Source organism: Rhipicephalus microplus, chromosome 5, assembly GCF_043290135.1.
Source record: "Rhipicephalus microplus isolate Deutch F79 chromosome 5, USDA_Rmic, whole genome shotgun sequence".
Classification (NCBI taxonomy): Eukaryota; Metazoa; Arthropoda; class Arachnida; order Ixodida; family Ixodidae; genus Rhipicephalus; species Rhipicephalus microplus.
Genome location: NC_134704.1, coordinates 212958502 through 212980923, shown reverse-complemented (window position 1 = coordinate 212980923; position 22422 = coordinate 212958502). Strand labels below are relative to the sequence as shown.

General features: G+C 46.4%; 1 protein-coding gene across 3 annotated transcripts in view; it reads right to left on the bottom strand.

Annotated features, from left to right (window-relative positions):
- Positions 1-244: 244 nt before the first annotated feature.
- The window catches only part of LOC119173537 (uncharacterized), a 29044-nt gene continuing 6866 nt past the window's right edge, over positions 245-22422 (bottom strand). Inside the window, exons 2-3 of one of the 3 annotated variants that reach the window (XR_012895594.1) lie at positions 5399-5541; positions 3007-3132 (exon numbers count right to left, since the gene is read on the bottom strand). Coding sequence is in view for 2 of the 3 variants with exons in the window: in XM_037424344.2 (XP_037280241.2) it covers positions 2809-3132 (324 nt within the window). In the remaining variant the exon portion in view is untranslated. Of the gene's footprint in view, positions 3146-5398; positions 5542-22422 lie in introns of all 3 variants that reach the window. The other 2 variants (XM_037424344.2, XM_075896462.1) reach the window with 2 other exon arrangements.

Genomic DNA, 22422 nt, shown 5'->3' with positions numbered 1-22422 from the left:
GCATCTGAGCAACGTAAGGATGACTGGATCAGCACTCTTCTGCGATTCCTTTCAGACCTGTCGACTTCTCCATCTTCTCGAACGTTGCGCCGTCAAGCGGCTCACTTTGAGGTCCGCGATGGCCTCCTTTATCGCAGGAACTACAAGTCCGACGGCCGAAAGTGGTTACTCGTCATTCCACGCCATCTTCGTGCTGCAATATTTTCAGCTTTCCACACTGACCCTCAGTGCGCACATGCGGGCGTCTTCAAAACATACGCTCGGCTTTCCTACCGGTTTTATTGGCGAGGCACGTACACCTTTGTGCGCAAATACATTCAGCCATGCCCTCAGTGCCAACGACGCAAAGCTCTCCCTCATCATGCCTCTGGTCCGATCCAGCCAATCCCTTGCCCAGCCAGGCCTTTCGACCGCGTTGGAATTGATCTGTATGGGCCTCTACCATTCACGGCTTCCGGAAACCGTTGGATCGTTGTCGCTGTCGACTACTTGATGCGATACGCGGAAACAGCCGCTTTGCCTGCTGCCACAGCACGCGACGTCTCATCTTCTCTCCTGCGGAACTTCATTCTGCGTCACGGCGCACCACGTGAACTTCTCAGCGACAGAGGACGTGTATTCCTCTCTGAAGTCGTCAACGCACTCCTTGCCGAATGCCGTATCATTCACCGGACTACCACCGCCTACCATCCGCAGACGAATGGATTAACGGAAAGATTCAACCGTACCCTAGGGGATATGATATCAAAGTATGTTGCCTCAGACCACTCCGACTGGGACCTCATTCTGCCTTTTGTGACGTACGCCTACAATACTGCTCCACAAGCGACTACGGGCTTTTCACCATTTTTCCTGTTATATGGCCGAGACCCTTCCACCACACTAGATACCATTCTGCCCTACCACCCCGATTCTTCCGAGTCTACGCCCATCTCTGAAGCTGCCCGCCGCGCCGAGGAATGCCCTAAGCTCGCCCAGTCGTTCACAACAATCGACCAATGGAGACGAAAATCTCGGCGTGACGATAACCACCCGTACCCTAACTTTGTTCCGGACACTCTTGTTTGGCTTTGGTTTCCCGCTGTGCCTACAGGCCTTTCCTCGAAGTTTTTTTCAAAATACCAGGGACCCTACCGCATTGTCTCGCAGACTTCACCAGTTAACTACATCGTCGAACCCGTTACGCCATCCACAGACCAGAGCTTTCGGGGACGTGAAATTGTTCACGTACAGCGGCTGAAACCTTATTACGACCCGCTCGTACTCTGTTCACCGTGAGTCGCCAGGATGGCTCCTTTTTCGACGGGGGACGAAGTGTAGTGAACAGGAATGCCCACTACTGCAGAGACATCGACACGTTGGCGCGAGGCACGAGCTAAGACTGCCTGGTTGCTGCTGCGACGCTGCTCGTATACTCGGCCTGCTCTTGCTGCTTCAGTACCGACGCCGCTACCGCTGTTTACCTTGCAGTTACATTATAATATATATATATATATATATATATATATATATATATATATATATAGAGAGAGAGAGAGAGAGAGAGAGAGAGAGAGAGAGCTTGGAACAACATGGAGAGCTTGGCCCCGCTGATACAGATCGAAGAGGGCCCAAGTCCCCCCGCACTTTCCGCCTCTGATGAAACTACCATTGAGACATAAGCAAAGCACAATGCGGAGAAAATGAAACTTATGGACCATTTGTCCCTAAGTTTGAAGCTGGAAGCGGTTCTTCTATTGTCTTATAATGCAGACAGGTTCTTTTTTTTAATAGTTACTGGCTTAATTACTAGCCTTTATAGTACTCAGGACTCTTGACATCATTGGGATTCTTCCAAAACGCCCCATTCGTAGCACATGTGTTGCACATTTACTTTGTTTTCTCAATTCATATAGCATTACTGTTGATAATAGTCTGTTCAGATGTTTTCAAGCATTGATCTTTCTCTCTGACATAAATTGCTCTTTTTGCCTTTAAGGTGCCTTTAAAGCACGGGCTCTAGCTCAACAAATCCTCCGTTGACCACTGTTGATCACCTAAGCTCCAACCTTAGCCTGAAGCCCCATCTCTCCACAAACAAACAGCATATGCAGCTTCTTGTTACTTATGGCTTTTATTTCACAGTACAAAATGTACACGGTGAAAGTGCATTTTTTTTATATGCTTATCAAGTGTCCCCATGTGGGAAATAAAGAAGCTTGTGGCAAGCAAGCACACTGTCCCAAAGAGCCTTTTGATAACAGTTCGTGCTTAGGGAAGCATGAACTGCTAACTGCTTTTTGTTTCCCTCACACAGGGAAACAAAAAGCACAGTGTCTTTCACAACTATCTCCTTGATCACATTCACAACGCAAAATTATAAGGTCACAGCAGTGGGACTAGCAATTCAATCTGCACACGCCGAGTCATAAGATGTGCAGAAGTAAGCAACGACAAGATATGGCCGATTCCTCCTCTCTTCTAGCTTTCCTTCCCCACTTACTCACTCATTTTTCTTTCAAGACAGTAAGATAAAAAAATACATCTCGGAGGACATACCATTGAACCTTTCAGCATCAAACCTTGCACTGCCCAGGCTGTTCTACAGCTAACATAAAAACCCTGCTGTATTAAACAAGGGAACGGTTCATAGTTTCAATAAAATAACATAATGCAATGAAAGAGAAACTACTGAGCAAAATCACTGCCTCCCACAAATAAAATATTAAGTGGTATGTAGCAAAGCAGCAACACCAAGCTGGTATTGGACATTGTCGCCACCTGCCTTTCACTCTTGTGAAGGATGCGGCCACCCCCATACCACAGCATTCAGCCATTGGTGCCATCCATCGGCAAGGGCTCGGGATCCCGGTTGTATGGCTTGGAAAGCCCAATGAAATTGCATGCACGGCAGAGAATGCTCAGCTCATTGGTGAAGACGACGGTGGGGTTTACTTTGTCACCGTTGCTGCTGTCAAAGCAGATGCGCGGCTCACCCAGGGCCAGGTGGGAAAGAGGCCGCAGGTTCGGGGCGTGCACATGCAGCACGCGCAGCTTCGGTAGCTGCGGAACTAGTGTGTCGAGCAACTGCTGCTGCTCCATGGGGCGCAACGGGGCACTGGAAGTCAGGCACAGCATCTCCAGGGACAAAGCCTGTGCAAAAGTACTGCGAATACTCACAAAAGGCAGCAGTGATAACGACAAAGTTTGAAAAGTCATCTGAAAGGCAATAAATTTCAGTAACGTAATGATTATGAAACCGTTTACAACTGCAAACATTGGTTTTAATGTATTTCACTTTAATTGAGGTCCAAGATGTGGCAGAGGTGTTTTAATAGCTGTTGTGGATGATTTTGTTGCATCGCCCATTAGTTTCCTAAGAAACCTAGAACTAGTATGGGTTGTACCTTGTGTACATTTTAAGAAAATAATTTTGAGCATACGTTACTGTCTCTTGTTTTCAACTTCTTCTCATGAATATTGCGCTTAACATGACTACTGCACTCTATCCCAACATTCGAATCCTTTTAGCTGGGAATCTCAACTACATTATTGTGCGAAATAGTGCCCTTTATCGCAGCCATAGAGTTTCATACAATAGTATATAAAAGTAATCTGGTGCTGCGATCGTGTACCTCCATGTGAATTATACCGACTTTTTTCTACAGTTTTAGTTTCATTCCTCACGCAGCCAGGGTAGTGGGGTGCGATGAAAAAGGCTGAAGCAGTGTTTTTGTTGTTAGAAAAGGCTTACGACCACTAGAGCTCCTGATTTGCAGCAACATTGGAGCTTTACGAGTCCTATTTGACAGTTTAAGAGAAGCGTCGCCCACTCACCGCTGTGCATAGACGTAGTGTCTCATGCCAGAGCAGGATATTGCCCCGAGTTGATGTTTTTCATGAGCGCGCCTTGCCTTAACTCATTTTAAATAGACTGAAAAGCAACGACGAAGATAAGTAGACGCACTGTAGTGCTCCGCTGACTCGACTTCAACACAAAACCAGAGGTGCGTTGGGGGCACACCACTGGGACCACTGGAACAAACACACCTAGCATCGCAGAGAACGAAACGATAAGTGTTTCTCACTTAATACTGTACTGGTACTTCCATAAATAGATAATACATACTTTCGAGCGAAAAAGTAGCATGTTTGTTTTCAAGTGTTGTAAAAAATACCTTTAAATCTTGATGCCAAGTCTGGAATGCAATGGCAGAGCAATGCATACCCTGATGGTTGAATGTGCCCAAGTTTCACTTTTGCCACCTGGTCACAAAACTTTTTGCAATAAAGTTTGCGTAAAAATACTTGAAGGAAGTTTCAATGAAATTTAAGTTTATATCACTTAGTTTTTACACTCGGAAAAGAAGAAGCATTGCGAATCTCAAGAACATAATCCATCTGAAGCGGATCCGAAGCCTGCACTTCCCATAATTCCCATGGGGGTACAAGCGCCGCTGAAGGAGCCCACGTAGACACTAGCGCCAGATTCCACTCTCGGTATTATAGTATGAAACTCTATGATTTTAGTCCTTTCTTGACTGACCTGTTTGCATTTTAACCTGTCACAGCTTGTCTCTCAACCTACACAAAGTACTTCAACCACATCCAGTATGCATCTGAAGCGGATGTGAAGCCTGTACTTCCCATAATTCTGATGGGGGTACAACATTAGGGGCACAATTTAGATCTGGTCTAAATAATGTGCCGCATTTGGTTTTTCAATCATGTTTATTCAATGGTGCATCTACCTGGCCTCAATGATCATTTCTTGCTTCATTTTGATGCTGACATTCCTGTATATCAGCACACCAATCAGATGAAACACATTCGGCACTATAAATGGGCAGACTTCAATGCCATGAACCATCTTTTTCTAGATAAATACTTGCCGGAGTTCTCACTGCATTTTGTCCGCAATAATTGGGAATCGTTCAAGAACACCATCGCATGCTCTACTGATGCTTTTATGCCGCTCAAGTCCTTCAAGTGTGACAGAGAATCACCTTGGTTTTAAAAATTATGGAAAAGACTGTCAAACAAGAAGAAATGTTCAGTTTGCTCAGCAAATGTGCTGAGTTTTGAGGTGCACAGGGCCTCCTACTTTCTCGCGGCTGCTTAGTACAAAGCTGCAGGCGGAAATGTTGTAGGCCCGTGTGCTCAGATTTGGGTGCACGTTAAAGAAACCCAGGTGGTCTAAATTTCCGGAGCCCTCCACTACGGCGTCTCTCATAATCATATAGTGGTTTTGGGACGTTAAACCCCACATATCATTCAATCAAATCAATCAAGTACAAAGCTGTGTTAAAAAACGCCAAGGATACATTCCTTAATCACACTTTGCCTGCTATGCTGATTAAAAATCCGAAAAATTCTGGAACGTAATAAATAAGAAGGACACTACCACACTCCCACTTACATCCTCTGATGGTGTTTCTGCTTTCAGAAATGTCTCTGCAGTGGCTTTTTCCAACAATGTTACTTGTGATATTTGTTATCGCCTTGTCTTTGATGATCCTTTCATGGACCCAGTTATTTTTGACACACCAGGTATTCAGAGCACTTAAGAAAAAAGAAAGAAAAGAAAAAAGAACTTTAAGAAAAAAAGTTATCGAGTATACCAAAGTGCAGAGCAACCTGGTGGCACAACAGAAATACAGTGCATCAGCGAAAAGCGTCCGATACTGGAGGAGCCAAAGGCAGCGCATCACATTCTGCAGCAAAAAACACTGTTCCGTGGATGGACTGCAGTGCACCCTGACTTAGAAACGCTATTCCCCGAATTAGTCCGGGAGCTGTGTACAAGGTCCCTACCTGTAACAGCGGAGTGCATCCGCATGAAAGCTCTCGAGATAACGCACAGCTCAGGGCTCAGGATGATGTAATTCAAGGGATCACCATCGTGGGTGCGCCGATTTGTGAAGTGAAAGGGCTTTGCCTTGAGACGGTGTACTTCCATCTTTCCGCAAAGGCTGCATCAGTAACGCATTGGATGGAACGGAGGACAATGCACTTTGGGGCGTTACTAGTGAAAAACAGACGCCGTTGAACTTGCGTTCTGACGAGTCTGAGTGACAGCACTTTGTGGCCTTCTGGTGTTTAACTACGTCAGATTAGTATCCAAATAAAAAGAAATGCCACCACAAGCAGCTGGTTGTGTTGTGTATTTACCAAGGCAAGGATGCAATTTTTGCGATTGTTAAAAATTTCTTTGTCGGAGATTCGCAGTTTGTGGGTTTCACCTATATTTCATTTATTATGATGACTTACCTAGGAACATTTTGCTTTCAATAAATTGTTTTGTTGATGATTATGTTATTTACCACAACATTAACGTCAATAATGGTGTCTCTTGCCTTCAACTTGATATTAACAAGGTTCCGGATGGTGTACCATTTGGAGTATGAAACTAAGCATAAGTGCAAGCAGATGTGCACTTCTCAAGTGAGCATCCTATATACCACATTAAGAATGTTACTCTTGAAACTGTGTTCTCTTTTGAGTAAAATAAGCTTATATAATACCACAGGTTGTAACAAGTTTATAATTTTAAATTCCCTGACTTTTACAGGTTTTCCATGATGATTAGAAGAATTCCACGTCCACTACATCTGCATAGAAAACTGCGCACTCTAAACAAACCCTCAAGTGGCAAACAACGGTCAGGTGCACAATATAAGCAAACATATTTAACAGATGCACTCAGAATGTTCGAGCACGAAGGGTAAATGTGAAAAAATATTTATATCCGTCCAAAACAAAACCCCTGATCCAAGCAGTAAGCAAGTCAGTTGTTTGATGTTCAGAAGAGCCAGGAAGCAAGCACACAAGTTGAAAGTAACCGAAGATGAAAGTTTGAAGGAGCCGTGATAGTATGACATCGCAGTCAAAGCTGCTAGGAAACGTAGAAGTGGTGCCATTTCACGACATCCATGTAAAATGAAGACACGAGAGCACGGCCGCCTGGATCGGCACACCCAGCAGTGTTCCCCTGGCCATCTTATTCAGGTGGAGAAGGCGCAATCGCAAAAGGGGGCGTGACCGCTCCGTTCGCCACATGGCGGCGCGAGCCTACTACCCATCCTTTCCTTTGATGTCTATGCGGGATGGTTTATGGAGCTTGAAGATGTCGCCTTATTAAAGCCGCAGACCGCGGGTAAGCTGTACACCTTACCTTTTCTCACCCCCAACAGCCCCAAATACAACAAATAGAAGAATTGATGGCAACTGGCGCTATATTCTTTCTTTTTCTTCGTGCCCCAGCTTCTGTCTTGATGATAACGACCGAAGCGAACATATCTGTGAGCTAGTTCTCAAAAAAATATTGGTACCCCCCTGTGCAGCACATGAGTAGAAAGTACACAAAAGAGCGAACTTACCCGATTGGTTTAATAATAAAAACTTTGTGAACTGCTTACTCAAGAGGAAAACAATCGGAAGGATAGCTGAGCTGCATCAGTGCTGGCGGACCTGTCATTTGGAATGAAATCTTTCTTGGGTATGGCTGTCAATCACTTCTCCCGTAGAGCTTCATCAGCTGGAAATTTGCGGAAGCTTAGCCCAAGCTTTTGCTTTGTGTTGACTTGCAGTAATGTACTGCACGAAGCAGTACGGTGAGTTCTTGAATAAAAAAGAATCTCAACGCATTTAAAAACATGCATGCGATAACGACGGCCAATATTTGGGGGACCCTTAACTAAGCCTGCAAGAGTTAAATGTGGCAGTGGTCTACGCACATGCACCAAATAACACAAATACGCAGTCCAACAACACATACACACTCAGGTACAAAATAGCTCACACACATTCGCATGCACGCACGCACAAACACACACACACATTTGCACACACTAAGGCATGAAAGAGCACACACAACGCACGTGCCGACATGTCCACACACACATCCGCACAAAAGAATGTACACACATGCGCTTGTGACCACACACAAAAGCGCACCCACACGGGCAAATGAGCACGCGCTCGCACATATACACACTTCTCTACGCACTCACGCACGGAAGAACACACAATCACCTCCCCAAATGATAGCACGAAGCCCTCACTTCTCAGCGGAGACCTACACTTTACCAAAAAGGAAGGCCAAAGTGCAAACATCTTCATTGCATTTACTTCGAATTTTGGCTCACGGCGCAGCTTTCCTGCTCTCACACAGACGCCAACGAAATAAATTCTGTGAAACAAGCTCTTTACTGATGTCGCGGTTTAAAACAACAAGCTTTACCTAAGCGAAAGAAAGTACTTTGATTATGAGGTGATCGATCCCTGGCACCCTATAATTCACAGGCGACTAGCGTCGCCCTTCATTTTCACGTTCATATTCGCATCACTGCAGTACCGTGGAAACTTATAAATGCCAACTGTCATGCCCATAACAAAATTTTGGTGACCATCATGCAATATTTATACATCATGCAGGTGAAAATGACCGTAGCACTACCAACACCGCGGTTTAGTTTTCCAGCAATGTGATGCTGTGAAGACAGAGCTGGACTGCATAACATAGCTATGCAGGGTCAACAACGTCAAAATGCATTCTTTTTAAGAGAACAAGGCCGCCTAAATTTACGCGCACCTATCCAGGCAGCAGTGGGAAAAACAATTGCTAAAACAAAGAATGAAAAGCGTGGCAGATCACATAGTCAGCTCAGGACACCTGTCATGGAGGCAAAATTTGCGAAGAAGATGCCCCACACGAAATTGCCTCACGCTGATTGGCTCTGTCTCGATCATAGCATGCTACAGAGAACAACACTTACTGTGTCAAGCCCGATTAAGAATACATATTAGCGTACCTTCATTCCAGTCACCACCTGAACTATGTCCAGTGTGTATTTCTCCTAGCATGTCTAGGACATGACGTCGTTTGCAGGACAGTGGGAGAAGAGCACCGTGTCGCGGCGCGCGCTGGACCCTCTCCAGCTACATTTTTTATAGGGGTGCGTGCCGAATGGAACGACCGGAGAAACACCATCGCCAGGCGGCCGTGACGGGAGCCTGGCCGCTTCTGCCACTATATCTAGTTTACTATATTGGCTGTAGCCCACGCTGCTTATGATGCGAATGGGATTGAAGTAGATTGACCTGAACTCCTGTATTGAAGGACTTAACTATTTATGATGTGGATTGGATCAGATCTTACTCGACCAGGATTGCTGTATTTACTATTGATTTAGGTCACCATCTAAGTTGTGCACCTCTAAAATATACTTTAAAAAATTAATAACTGCTGCTCGCGTATTCTGTGTCTTTTGCCTTGACAACGAGTAACGACAACGTTGTAAGTACAGAGCCATACCGCGAAAATTTCTTTCTTTCTTTTTTCCGACAAGCACATGCATGTTTGTATTTTATGTATTTGGGCTCTGACACTTGCAGTGCAACGAAAGTCCTTGGACAGCTGCAACGAAACCTGGAGACGGCGTTTAAAAGTGCCGGTATTTGAATATGTGGCGGCAAAAAAGAATCTGTCAAGGTGCAACAGCTTTCCCGATTCCACAGATGAGTCACAAATGTTGGCACGTTACCTTGATTTATGCACTCTGCTGGGGATGTGATGGTAAAAAATAATTGAAGCAATATTTATACAATCTCACGAAACTGTAAGGAGAAATTTAGCTGAAGTTACCCAAGTGCTTCCCTTGAAACACAAGCTACCAGCAATAAGTGTGGAGCTGAGAACGTCTGCTGTTGCATCATCAAAATAATAATAATAATAATAATAAGAAGAAGAAAAGGCATGAGTAGCTCGCCAAGCTTCTGCTGATGGCAGTTCTAGCCTAGACAAACCAGACGGCCTTCAAGCCGGGCCGAAATCGTGGCCTAGACAAACATGCATAACTTTACAGACGTGAGTAATGTTGTGGTTCAAAAGTAAGATATGCTGTGTGATATGTAGAAGCAACAGATATCAAAATAGTGGGTATACCAACAATGGAGCTAAGGAATGATTTAGCCAATGCGAAAGACAAGTTGCCAAGCAGAAATTTCCTTGGTCTTGTTTATGTCATAGGCTGCCACAATTGTGACAACCAGTACATTGGTGAAACTGGTTGTTTGAAGAAAAGAGTTAAACAACACAAATATGACACCACGAAACCATGTGTGGCTTCGACTACCCTCACTGAACACATGGAATCTACAGACCACCAAATAGACTTATAAAAGGCACATGTTCTGGACAAAGAAAAAACCCGCATCTTCCCATGGAGGGGACTCGGGTATATGCGTCAAAGAGTGGTGAGGGTATTGCATGAATGTTACATACAGTGGACTCATGATAATTCAAACTCTGATAATTCATACTTTTGGTTATTTGAAACAATATTCAATTTTTCAGTTCCCTCTCTATTCTTTAAATGCATTTGAAAGCTTCTTAATTCAAGTGCATCATTCGGTTAATTCATACTTTTTGCAGGTTCATAGTAGAAAATATCAGCTGCTTTCCCACTACTATTTAAATATTTGAAAGTTCACATAATCGTGACAATCTAAAGATGAAAAATAAGCACCTGAGGCCTTCAAGAAAAAAGCCTTTGCCAGTAAACAAATGTTTGAAACAAAACACACGCATGGTAAATCGCGATGCTTCTCAACTGGTATAGAGAGCTTTGTACTGAAGGCACATACCTACAGCTATTAAGCGGTTGGAAATTCACAATTTCTTTAAAAGGTCTGATCAGCAGTAAATGGCCAATAAATTTGTAGATTTCACATTTCTGCTATCTATTCATAGCATGCAGTAAGGGCTTGCAAAAAACACTTCACAAAATTTTTAGATGTTATAAATCAATGCCTAATCATAATGTGTGGTGTCACCTCACCCAGGACTTCTGATAATTCAAACTTCTTGATACTTCAAACAAAATTCAAGGGTCCATTCAAGTTTGAATTAACGAGAGTCGACTGTAATTGGGTATGGTTTAGGAATGTTTGATTGTTATTTCGTCCTTATTATTCATATCTATTGAATGAAGGCGAAACGTTGCCTTCAACGAGTGCTGAGACATTGTTGGGTTGTGCCCCACTACTGGTTGAAGGTACTGTTGCTTCCGTCACATCTACTCGAGTCAAGTAAAGCGTCAAGTCAAGCAAAAGCCAAGTAAAGATGCCGCGCTTGACTGAATTCCGAACGCCCAATCCAGTGCCTAGATATACGGGGTTGTCAGTGAATGGTTGTGCAGCACGAGCAGTCAGTTCTTACTGTGTCGGTTTTGCAAAGTGAGAGAAGGCGGGAGGTGGGGGGAGCGACTGTTGGCACGAGACACAAGCATGCGCAGTAGGGGCATAGACCCGACCGCTGATAACGGACTTGCGAGTAGATGCCACTATAAAATGCTCTGCTCTTAAAAGAAGCTTGCATCATGCCTGCACCTGGAATCCAGATACAGACGACTGTGCATACGCTGAACACGAGTGATAGGACACAGCTGACAATGTACTTTCACTGCTTATGTCACGTATTTAGACGAACTTAATCATATGGCTTTTATTGTGAGCAAGGCTCCCTTGCATATCCCGTGCTGAAACGTCAGTAAATTGTCAGTAAAACATCAGTAAAAAAAAACATCACGTGCTGAAACGTGAGTAAAACTGTGTATCTTTTTGCGTTTACACTAAGAAGCAAGAGTTATGCACTTATTTTTTGTCACCTTCCTCTTCCTCTTCCAACTTCCTCCACTTGCAACTTTCTCTTCCTCCACCTTTGTCCCCAAAACATGGCCCGACTCATACCGTATCATTCCCCGGTTCACAGATAAAGCCTGCTGGGTGAGCCGAATTATTGGCGTAGTGTGGGATGGAACTGCTTGAGACGAGCTACATGCGCCAACTGTGTTTGGCTTGACCGACGACCAGCTGACGTCAAGCGTGCCACCACGTAGGTCAAGTCACTCAGGCGATTTACGATAACGAATGGACCGACATACTGCGCTAAAAATTTTTGGCATAAGCCATGTTTTCGCTGAGGAGTCCACAACCACATGAGGTCCCCTTTTTCGAATGAAACAGTGTCGTGGTGTTGATCATACCTCTCCTTGGAGCGATCTTGCGATGCCAGTGTGCTAATATGGGCAATTTGGCGGGCTTTTTCAGCTCGGCACAGCGTTTGAGCAACTGAATTGTGCGTATCGAGCTCGAATGAAAGTACAGTAAAAGCTTGTTAATTCGAATTCCACGGGAACGCTGAGCAATTTCAAACTAAACAAAATTCGAAATAATTAAAGTGAACAAAAATGGGTGGATTTCGGGGGTGGGGGCACGAGAAATATTTATTGGCCAAAAAAGTCGGCGATGACCATCTGCTTCTTTTCTCTGAATGCCACAGCTGCGGCTCTCTGTTCCAGCGCGCGGACGCGGCGCAGGGAATCCTCTTCACCCTCTTCAAAGCTGAAGAAGAGACGCGCCACATTAAGTGCCTTCATCACAGCAGAAGCTGACGGGCGCACAGACGCTTCATTTTCGTCTTCCTCACCTTCTGGCTCTTCAGCAACAGGCTGCGCACCGGCTACTAGAGCGATAATGTCCTCATCAGTCAGGGCACCACACACCGATGCACCGGTGTCAACTTCAACATAATCGGCAAAACGTACGCCCTGAAGATTGTCGCGCAATGCCACTGGCAGGAACTCCTCAGCCCCATCCACGTCGACATCACAACTATGCTGCGCACTTCCAGCTGCAAATCCACTGTGGCGGAAACAGTTTGCGATTGTGGTCACGGTCACCTGTTCCCATGCGCGCACCAAAATGTGCATGGCAGTGAGCAGCGTAATGCCGAAGTCCTTCCTGTCGCCCGCGCACAAAATCATTCTCTCCAGCATGTGAGGCCTATAAAAGCACTTGATGTTTCTTATCACACCCTTGTTCATTGGTTGTAGGGCCGCAGTCATATTTGCGGGAAGGAACACTAACTTTGTTCCTCTCAGCTCAACGTCGACTTTGTGCACCGAACAGTTGTCGACGACAAAAAGAACGCGTCTGCCGCCCAGTTCCATTCGCCTGTCGAACTTCAGTAGCCACTTCCTGAATAAGTCACATGTCATCCAGGCTTTCTTGTTTGCGGCGTACTCCGTCGGCAGTGACCGAATGTTTTTGAAGCACCGTGGCTTGAGTGCTTTGCCAATCACAAAAAGGGGGACCTTTTCCGTACCGGTCATATTTGCGGCGACCAGAACAGTGACACGCTCTTTGCTGGGCTTGCCGCCGGCACAACTGTCTCCCTTGTAGGTGATCGTCTTGTCTGGCTGCAACTTGAAAAATAACGCTGTCTCGTCAGCGTTAAACACATCCTGTGGTGAGTAGCTCTCCAAGTACTGCTCTAGGGTGTCGCTTCTCCAAGTAGCGCATGTTTCGACGTCCACTTGCTTTGCCTCGCCGGATAACGTGAGGAATACGAGATTGTGCCGCTCCCTGAAACCATCCCTCGGAGGCGACAAAGTCTGCAATGTCCAAGTGCAGGGCGAAATCGGCTGCCTTGGCCATGATGAAGGGGCCGCTCAGTGCGATACTCTGGGCTCTCATTTCTTTAACCCAGATAATCAAAGCTGACTCTAGTTCCGGGAACTTCGCTGTCCTTACCCTTTTTCAACTGGTGCCAAAATCCTCGGCTTCATAGGCGTTTTCAATGGCCGTCCAGTTGCGTATGTAGGTTGACAACGTGCTCGGAGGTATGCCGTGCTTCCTCGCAATTTCGTATTTGCTTGAGTTCCCTTGGTCAACCTCTCACAAAATCTCCACCTTCTCCTTGACAGTCTTCGCGCAGTAGTTTCCCAGCGGCATCTTGCAACTTCGACGCGAAATAAGACGGCTTGACGGTGTGAACGAACAACGTGCTCGAGGAACAAAGTGACGCTGCCGGGTGCGGCCTTGGACTGCTAGGACTACTCCGCCGACTCCTCAGCGTCCCGTGTATACAAGTGGCGCCAGGCGCTGAGATAGCGGGAGGGCTATGGAAAAAAAAAAATTGATCCCTGGATTTTGGAGGCTATACTTTGCTCGCCCTTTGCTCGGAAGCCACTTGAAGCTCGAAAAAACCGGTTGTGCCACCTATAGTTCGGCCGTAAAAGCTTCCACTAGTGTTTGACAATGATGACGCTCGGCGGCGCGCGCTTCGAATTATCCGTAGAGGCAGCAATTTCTGTTCGAATTAACAAATTGTTTTACACATGGTCTCCTATGCACTGCGAACCGGACTGCGGCGACCATTTCGAATTATCCAAAATTTCGAATTAATGAGGTGTGAATTAACGAGCTTTCACTGTATCGTATCGAGGCAGCTGCGCGATGGTCGAGCGTAGAGTAGGTAGAATGGAGTGAAGTCCGTGGTTTCGTGCTTCGCTGTATTATAAGCATAGGTGATGAATGGCAAAATGTTATCCCAGTTCCTGTGATTTGAGGATACATACATAGCCAGCATATTAGTAAGCGTGCGGTTTGTGCGTTCTACAAGGCCATTCGTCTGGGGATGATATGGCGTTGAATGGCGAAACTGCGAAGTGCAGAGACGAAGCAATTCCTCTACAGTGTCGGCGACGAACTGGCGACCGCGATCACAGATGATGACACGAGGTGGACCATGGCGAAGAACCATGGATCGTAACAGGAAAGAGGCGACGGAATCCGCTGTGGAAGATGGTATCGCAGCAGTTTCCGCATATATGGTAAGGTGATCGACGCAGACTATGATCCAGCAGTTGTTGTTGCAAGAACGCGAAAACGGTCCTAGCAGGTCGATACCAACTTGTTCGAAAAAGTGTTGCAGGGCGGCATTATAGGGTGAAGGAGGCCATGCGGACTGCTTGTAGGACGTTTGTGACGCTGGCGTTTGTCGCAACTGGAGACGAATCGCTTTGTTAATTGTCGCATTTTAGGCCAGTAGAAGCACTCTTGAGTTCGATGCAAAGTGCGGATGAATGAATCCAAGATGGCCAGACGTCGGGTCATCATGCATGAAATAGAAGACGTCGTACCGCAGGCTTTGGGGAACCACTAGCAAGAACCTTGTACCATTTTCTGAGAAATTCACCTTGTACAACAGTTCATCGCGAAGACAAAAGCGACCACTGCCCTTGGGGCTTCTGACAGTGGCGAATAAAGAGTCTAAAGTCAAGTCATGGCGCTGCTCCCGCAGGAACGTGGTGACATCAGGAAATGCGCGTGAAACAGTTGCAAAGCAGATGTCGAACGTGTCTGTATTGTCGTCAGTGGTAGACAATAAAAGGCGAGAAAGACAATCGGCATCCGTATGATGCCGTCCACTTTTGTATGCAACATTAAAGTCAAATTCCTGGAGGCGTACAGCCCGGCGTGCAAGGCGTCCAGAAGGGTCTCGGAGAGTAACGAGCTAGCATAGGGAATGATGGTCTGTTACAATCGTGAAAGGACGCCCATACAGGTAACAACAAAACTTCTGAATAGCAAATACGGCTGCCGAAAATTCTTGTTCAGTCAAAGTGCTATTTTTTTCAGCCTTGCTGAGGGAACAACTTGTATAGGCACCGACATGCTCTCTGTCACTATGACGCTGAACAAGAAGGCCTCCGATGCCAATACCACTTGCGTCACTGTGTACTTCCGTAGGGACAGATGGGTCAAAATGACAGAGAATTGGCTCTGATGTCAGCAGAAATTTGAGTTGACAGAACGCAGCGTCACCATCAGATGTCCACTCGTATGCACTGTCTTTTCACAAGAGGCTGGTCAATGGGTACACGATGTTCGCAAATTTAGGCACAAAGCGTCGAAAATAAAAACATAACCTGAGAAAGCTGCGAAGTTCGTTTACAGACGTAGGTGGCTTAAAGGCGCTGACAGTTTCAATTTTCCGGGGGTCAGGCCTGACCCCATCTTTGTCTACCAAATGGCCAAGGATCAAGGCCTGCCGTTCACTAAACAGACACTTCTTGGAGTTCAAGACCAAGCCAGCCTTTCCCACACAGTCCAGAACGAGGCTCAAACGAACGTTATGTTCGTCGAATATGCGGCCAAAAATGACGTCGTCCAGATAGCCCAAAGAGATCTCCCATTTCAGTCCGCGAAGAATCGAGTCCATAAATCTTTCAAACGTTGCGGGGGCATGGCATAGTCCAAATGGCATCACATTGAACTGATATAGTCCATCCAGTGTTACAAATGCTGTTTTCTCTTTGTCAGCAGGGTGTATGAGGATCTGCCAATATCCTGATCGTAGAACGAGTAAAGAAAAGTATGAAGCAGAATTTAGACAGCCAATTACGTCATCGATCCGAGGCAGCGGATATACATACTTTTTAGTCAAGGCATTCAATCGTCTATAATCAACGCAAAACATCCAGGAACCGTCTTTCTTGCGAACCAAAATCACAGGTGCTGCCCACGGGCTGCACGACTGTTCAATAACGTCCTTCTGCAACATGTCCTGAACTTGTTCAGCTATAACTTTCCGCTCAGATGACGACACCCTGTAAGGCTTCTGCCGAACGAGTTGAGCAAAGCCTGTGTCGATGGCATGCTGTGGTCGAGAGCATGGTAAAGACAGCCGCTTACCCTTTTCGCCAAAGTCAAATACTGACCCATGTCGTTGTATAGTTGGACCAATTGTTGTTATTCATGTGACCATAGCGTCTTGCTAACCATGCTCAAAATGTGGGACTCAGGGAAGGTACTCCGTTTAGAGGTGCCCATGCGTTTTTCACTTTCCTCGTCGTTGATGGCGACAATAGAATTTTCAGTGACACCATGGAACACTGGGAGCTTCATTCCTCAAGAGGATAATCGACGCAGACGAAGAATTAAGTGCCCACAAAAACGCGAGCCATTAGTAATTGAAATAATCGAATGAGGCACTATTACATCCTTCTTTGCACACTGAACCATGAGAGGTTGAACGACGGCATCAAAGACTGATACTGCAGCTATTGAAGTAGATATGACTACTGAACTCATAGACCATGATGGTAATGTCAGCTCTTTGGAAACAATCAGTAAGTCTTCCGGAGGCAGCTGCTGCTCATCTAAGGCGGGAAGGGCATCACCACCGCTAACAGAAACTTCACCTGTACCGCAGTCGACGAAAGCGCCATACTCTTGGAGGAAGTCAATGCCGAGAATAACATCATGTGCGCACTGTTTCAGAATCAGGAACTCAGTTGGGAACGTTTTTCCCGCCAAAAACACGTTGACGGCACATACTCCTACGGGTTGAAGTATGTCCCCGCCCACGCCACGAAATCTGCTAGAATCCTGATAGGAAAACATAGCTTTGCGGCCTAAGCTATCTTTAAACGAACTGCTCATAACAGAAACTGTGGCACCAGTATCCACTAAAGCCGTTGCACACAATCAGTCTATTGACACACATATCCGGTTTTTGTCCATCGTAACTGGCGGAGGTATATGAGGTGAATCCTGTTGTGCGACCTCACCTCCATCGGCCGCGCCGGCTAGTTTCCCAGCGGTGGTAGTGCAACCGCCGTCGTGGAGGTGAAGGAGAGCGATGCGTTCGGCCAGGTGGAGGTGTCAAGCTACGGTCAGAAGCGGGGGAGGTTCCACGCCGGCTCCCTTGTCGTAGGGTGCTATTGGGATACATGGACCACCGAGGATCGTCACAATAATTGTGGCCACCATGAGGAGGTCTTGATAATGGCTCGTATCTCGATGTCATCTCTCTGTGCCGACGACAGAACCGAGCAATGTGTCCTGGAGCACCACAGCTGCAGCACACAGGAGGTTGACGATATGCGTTTTGGAAAGCATCGCGAACACGTGGTAACACAGGTGCGTATTCGTTCGGGTTCTGATAGTCGGCGGCCAGCTGCCGAGGGTAACTGAAGCGGCGCTGGTGCCTGGTGTCTTGGTAGTGACTGCGCTGCGGCGTCGGTGGTATGCCAGAAACTTAGTCATACTCTTCGATGCCTGCCGCAGCAATGGGAACAGGATGCTGATGGGGGTCTGGAACCGACAAAAGGGTAGCTTCGCAAGGCGTCGCGCGACTGTGTAGACTGAGTTCTTCACGCACGATCTCGCGTATTGTAGACGCAAGATCAGAAGGCGCGTAATTGTCGACATTCGCTACCATGGTCACATTAGGTAATCGGCCAAATTTAGGAGCGATGCGCCTCATCTTCAGCGTCTCAAACGTGCGACAATGCCGTATGACATTGGCTACTGTACCAACGCTGTCTTTGCCGATAAGAAAGTGATAAACATCCTCTGCGATGCCCTTCAACAGGTGGCCGACTTTGTCCTCCTCGGACATGCAAGAGTTAGTGGTCTTGCATAGTTTCAGGATCGCCTCGATGTACATCGTGCACGTTTCGCCTGGGACCAGGGCTCTTTGGAGCAGCGTTTGTTCGGCTTGCTTCCTCTTTGCCACTGTGTCTCCGAAACACTCCTTGATTTCGAACACGAAGCGTTCCTACGTTGTGAGGGCGTCCTCATGGTTCTTATGCCATGTGAGCGCCGTGTCCCTGAAGAAGAACACCACGTTAGTCAACCGAGTTGCCGCGTACCAAGAGTAGTAATTGCTCATCCGCTTGTAATGTTTGATCCACTCGTCCACGTCCTCGCCAGATTTGCCCCCGAAAGGACGGGGCTCTATCAGATGCTGACGCCGCCAAAGACCGGCTGCGGCTGAGGTCGGTAGTAAAGGTGTCGCTGGAACTGGTGGTGCAGTGCCGTCAGCTGCGGGGTTCAGGGTTCCGCCTTCACCGTGAAACATCTCGACCACCAGTGGTAAGGGGGGTGGCCCAGCAATGCGGCGGCTTCGGCTTAGCTCAGGTTGTTGCAGAACCGTGTTGCTTGGTTAGGTACCCCGCACCTCCACCATAAAACTGTTACGGTTAGATTGAGTTTAACTATGTTTATTTGCAGGAGAGATCAGGCAACGATCGGCGATGATGGCGAACATAGGCTAAACCAAGTAACTTCCTCTACCTTTGTCCCCAAAACATGGCCCGGCTCATACCGTATCAATATAAACAATCAAATTTTAAAATAGTCATGGTAAAGCAACAGATATTTTCTGGTACGAAGGGCAAAAAGTATGAAATAACCAAATGATGAAGTTTGAATTAAAAGGCATTTAAATACATTAAAAAAATAGTGGGTCAATGAAGAAATTGAATTTTGTTTAATCAACCAAAAGTGTGAATCATCAGAGTTTGAATTATTATAAGTCTACTGTATTATAATCTGGGGTTTAACATACCAAAACCACGATGTGATTATGAGAGACGCCGTAGTGGAGGGCTCCAGAAATTTCGACCACGTGCCGTTTTTTAATGTGCATGTAAATCTAATAAGCACGCAGGCCTAAATATTATCGCCTCCATGAAAAATACAGCCCCCACAGCCAGAATTCGATTCCGTGACCGCAGGTAAAATACAGTTGGTATTCTCAAATCGTGTTTTGCCATGACCGGCACCGTCTCAAGCCTTTACAGTGAACAAAAGGATGACAAGAGCTCGTTTTTCTTTGTTAAACACAATAGTAACGAGAATCAAACCATAGAAAGCATTAACGATGCTGTTTGTAATAACATAAACGTGATTGATTGATTGACTGATATGTGGGGTTTAACGTCCCAAAACCACTACATGATTATGAGAGACGCCGTAGTGGAGGGCTCCGGAAATTTAGACCACCTGGGGTTCTTTAACGTGCACCCAAATCTGAGCACACGGGCCTACAACATTTCCGCCTCCATCGGAAATAACATAAACGTGAAGAAAGTAAAGCGGACAAAAAGATAGCCCTCGCCGTCAGAAAAAGCCAGGCCTCCAAACGACACATCTGATGCTCTACCAACTGACATATGGCAGTGGCCAGATTTAATATATATGTAAGGCTGGGAGTGTTTGTCAACACTGCTTGTAGCCAGGATGGCGAATATGGAACACCGTTTTTCGGCCAGCTGGCATCACGAAGCATATGAACTGGTAGCAGGCAAACAATCATTCGCATACTACCGAAAGCATCAAGTCCGTCGGAACGAAACCCTTGCTACGAATAAACGAAAAAGGAAAGAATTTTAAGGGCTAACTTTATATACATATATATATATATATATACATATATATATATATATATATATATATATATATATATATATATATATATATATATATATATATAATTTTCTGTCTCCTCTTTTTTTTTCTTTCTTTTTTTTCACATGCACATACAAAGTGGTTCTGTTCGCCTACCACTTGATGACCAATGAAGAGAAACGGACGAAGATGAAAGAGAGCGGACTGACCCATTAAGGGGAAACCCTTTCCTTACGCACGCCGTCACGGACCCCTCCCGCCACCGCGGCGACAATCTTGGGTGGCCCTACACACGCCGAGAACTGACCAGCACGGGATTAGAACCGGATGTGGACGTACACGGACACTTGGTTTTGTTCTCAGTGTTGACAGTGGTTCTTCTTCTTTTTTACTTTCTTTTTCTTTTTTTCTTTTATTCTTTCCGTCTTTTTTCTTCTCTTTTTTTCTTTTCTTTCTTTTATTTTAGTTCTGTCTAACTCTCACAAACATCTTACAAGGCTAGAGAGACGCAGCAGGAACGAAGTTTGGAAGTTCATGTTAGTATAACTCATCCCCTAATAAAGAGAGGACCCCTCCCGAAACTGTTGGGAAATAAATATATTTATCCTTGTTGACAATGCTCCCGTTGTGCCATATCCCATACCTTCAAGAAGACTAACTGGCCCATTGAATTATTACTCCCACTATATATATATATATATATATATATATATATATATATATATATATATTGTGAGAATTCATTGTACGTCATCTTCCTCATCTATCAATAACCATCATCAGTCTTCGGCCCGTTCCTCTTCATGATCGGTGCCATCTTGCTGTTGCTTCAATAAAGCGTCAGCTGCACCGTTGTATTTCAAGTGGTGGAAGGTGCTTCCCGATCTCTTCGACCTCTCTCCATCCAAAGCCAGCTCCTGGAGCTCCGTTCGGGACGTCGCTTGCGCCAGCAGAGCACCATGGCCCAAGAGCAAGCCCAACCGAACCACCCGCCGGCGCAACCACCAGCCGCCAACCCTAGCCCGGTCAACAACCCCTCTAGGGAGCCTCCAATCTTCTCCGGTCTGCCTGGCGAAGATGTCGAAGACTGGCTCGACAACTATGACCACGTAGGTGTCTACAACAACTGGAACGAGGCATCGAAATTGGGACGCGTCCAGTTTTACGTCTCTCAGGTTGCCAAGACGTGGTTCCTGAACCATGAGAGCGACTTCCGCGATTGGTCTTCCTTCAAAGACCAGCTCCGACGCATTTTCGGTACACCGACCGTCCGTTCAGAAGTTGCTCGCAAGAAACTGGCAGAACGCGTTCAACATTGTGGTGAGTCCTACACTTCCTATATTGAGGATGTGCTTGCACTTTGCCGCCGTATCGACGACACCATGCCAGAAGGTGATCGTGTCCGGCACCTTCTGAAGGGTATCGGACCTACCGCTTTCAACGCCCTCGTCGCACACAACTCTTCGACGGTTTCCGACGTCGTCTCGGTATGCCAGCGGCTTGATACCTTGCAGTCAATCCGCCTACGACTCGACTTCTCTGAGAACCCCCTGGCAAACAGTATGGAGCTCCGATCCATCATTCGAGCCATAATTCGTGAGGAATTGCAAGCCTACACTTTACCTCCTTCTAACAACGTTCCCGCTCAACCCGCCTCTAGCGATCTGCGTGGAATTATTAGGGAAGAAATGTCAGCGTTCCAAAGCATTCACCATGCTCCACCATGCGCCCAACCCCCTTCGTATGCACAGATCGCTGCAATGCAACCCTCGCCGTCTCAAGTACCACCACCTGTACCTGATCACGAACATCTTGCACCTCTAGTCGCCCGTCCACCGAACCCTACCTACCATTCTTCCTGGTGGGCCCCACGTCCTATTTGCTACTACTGTGGAATTCGAGGACACATTTCCCGGGTCTGTCGACGTCGGCAGCAAGATGAACGTCGTGGTTATGCCGCTTTTGAACGAGACGACACATGTGCTCGAGGCTACTACCGTTATGTCGACAGTCCTTCCAACCACCGATCACCGTCTCCTGTGCGCATTTCCAACATGACCAACAATACACGTGCATCCCGACCACGCTCCCCTTTGCCACTCCGACGCTCTGTTTCACCACTTCGGCCTGTCTCTCAACTGGCTGCCCAGCGATCGGAAAACTAAACAGTGCAGTTTTTGGAGGGAAAACTGCATCGCAGCGACATGACCCAAGTCCTCCTGAACGACCGTCAAACATGTTATTGGTAACTGTGGAAGGTGTGCGGGTGTTGGCTTTGGTGGACACGGGAGCAACTATTTCAGTTATGCGTGCCGACTTGTGTTCTCGATTGCGGAAAGTGAAGACACCCTACCTTGGATCATCTTTGATTGGGGCCAATGGAGCAATAATTAGACC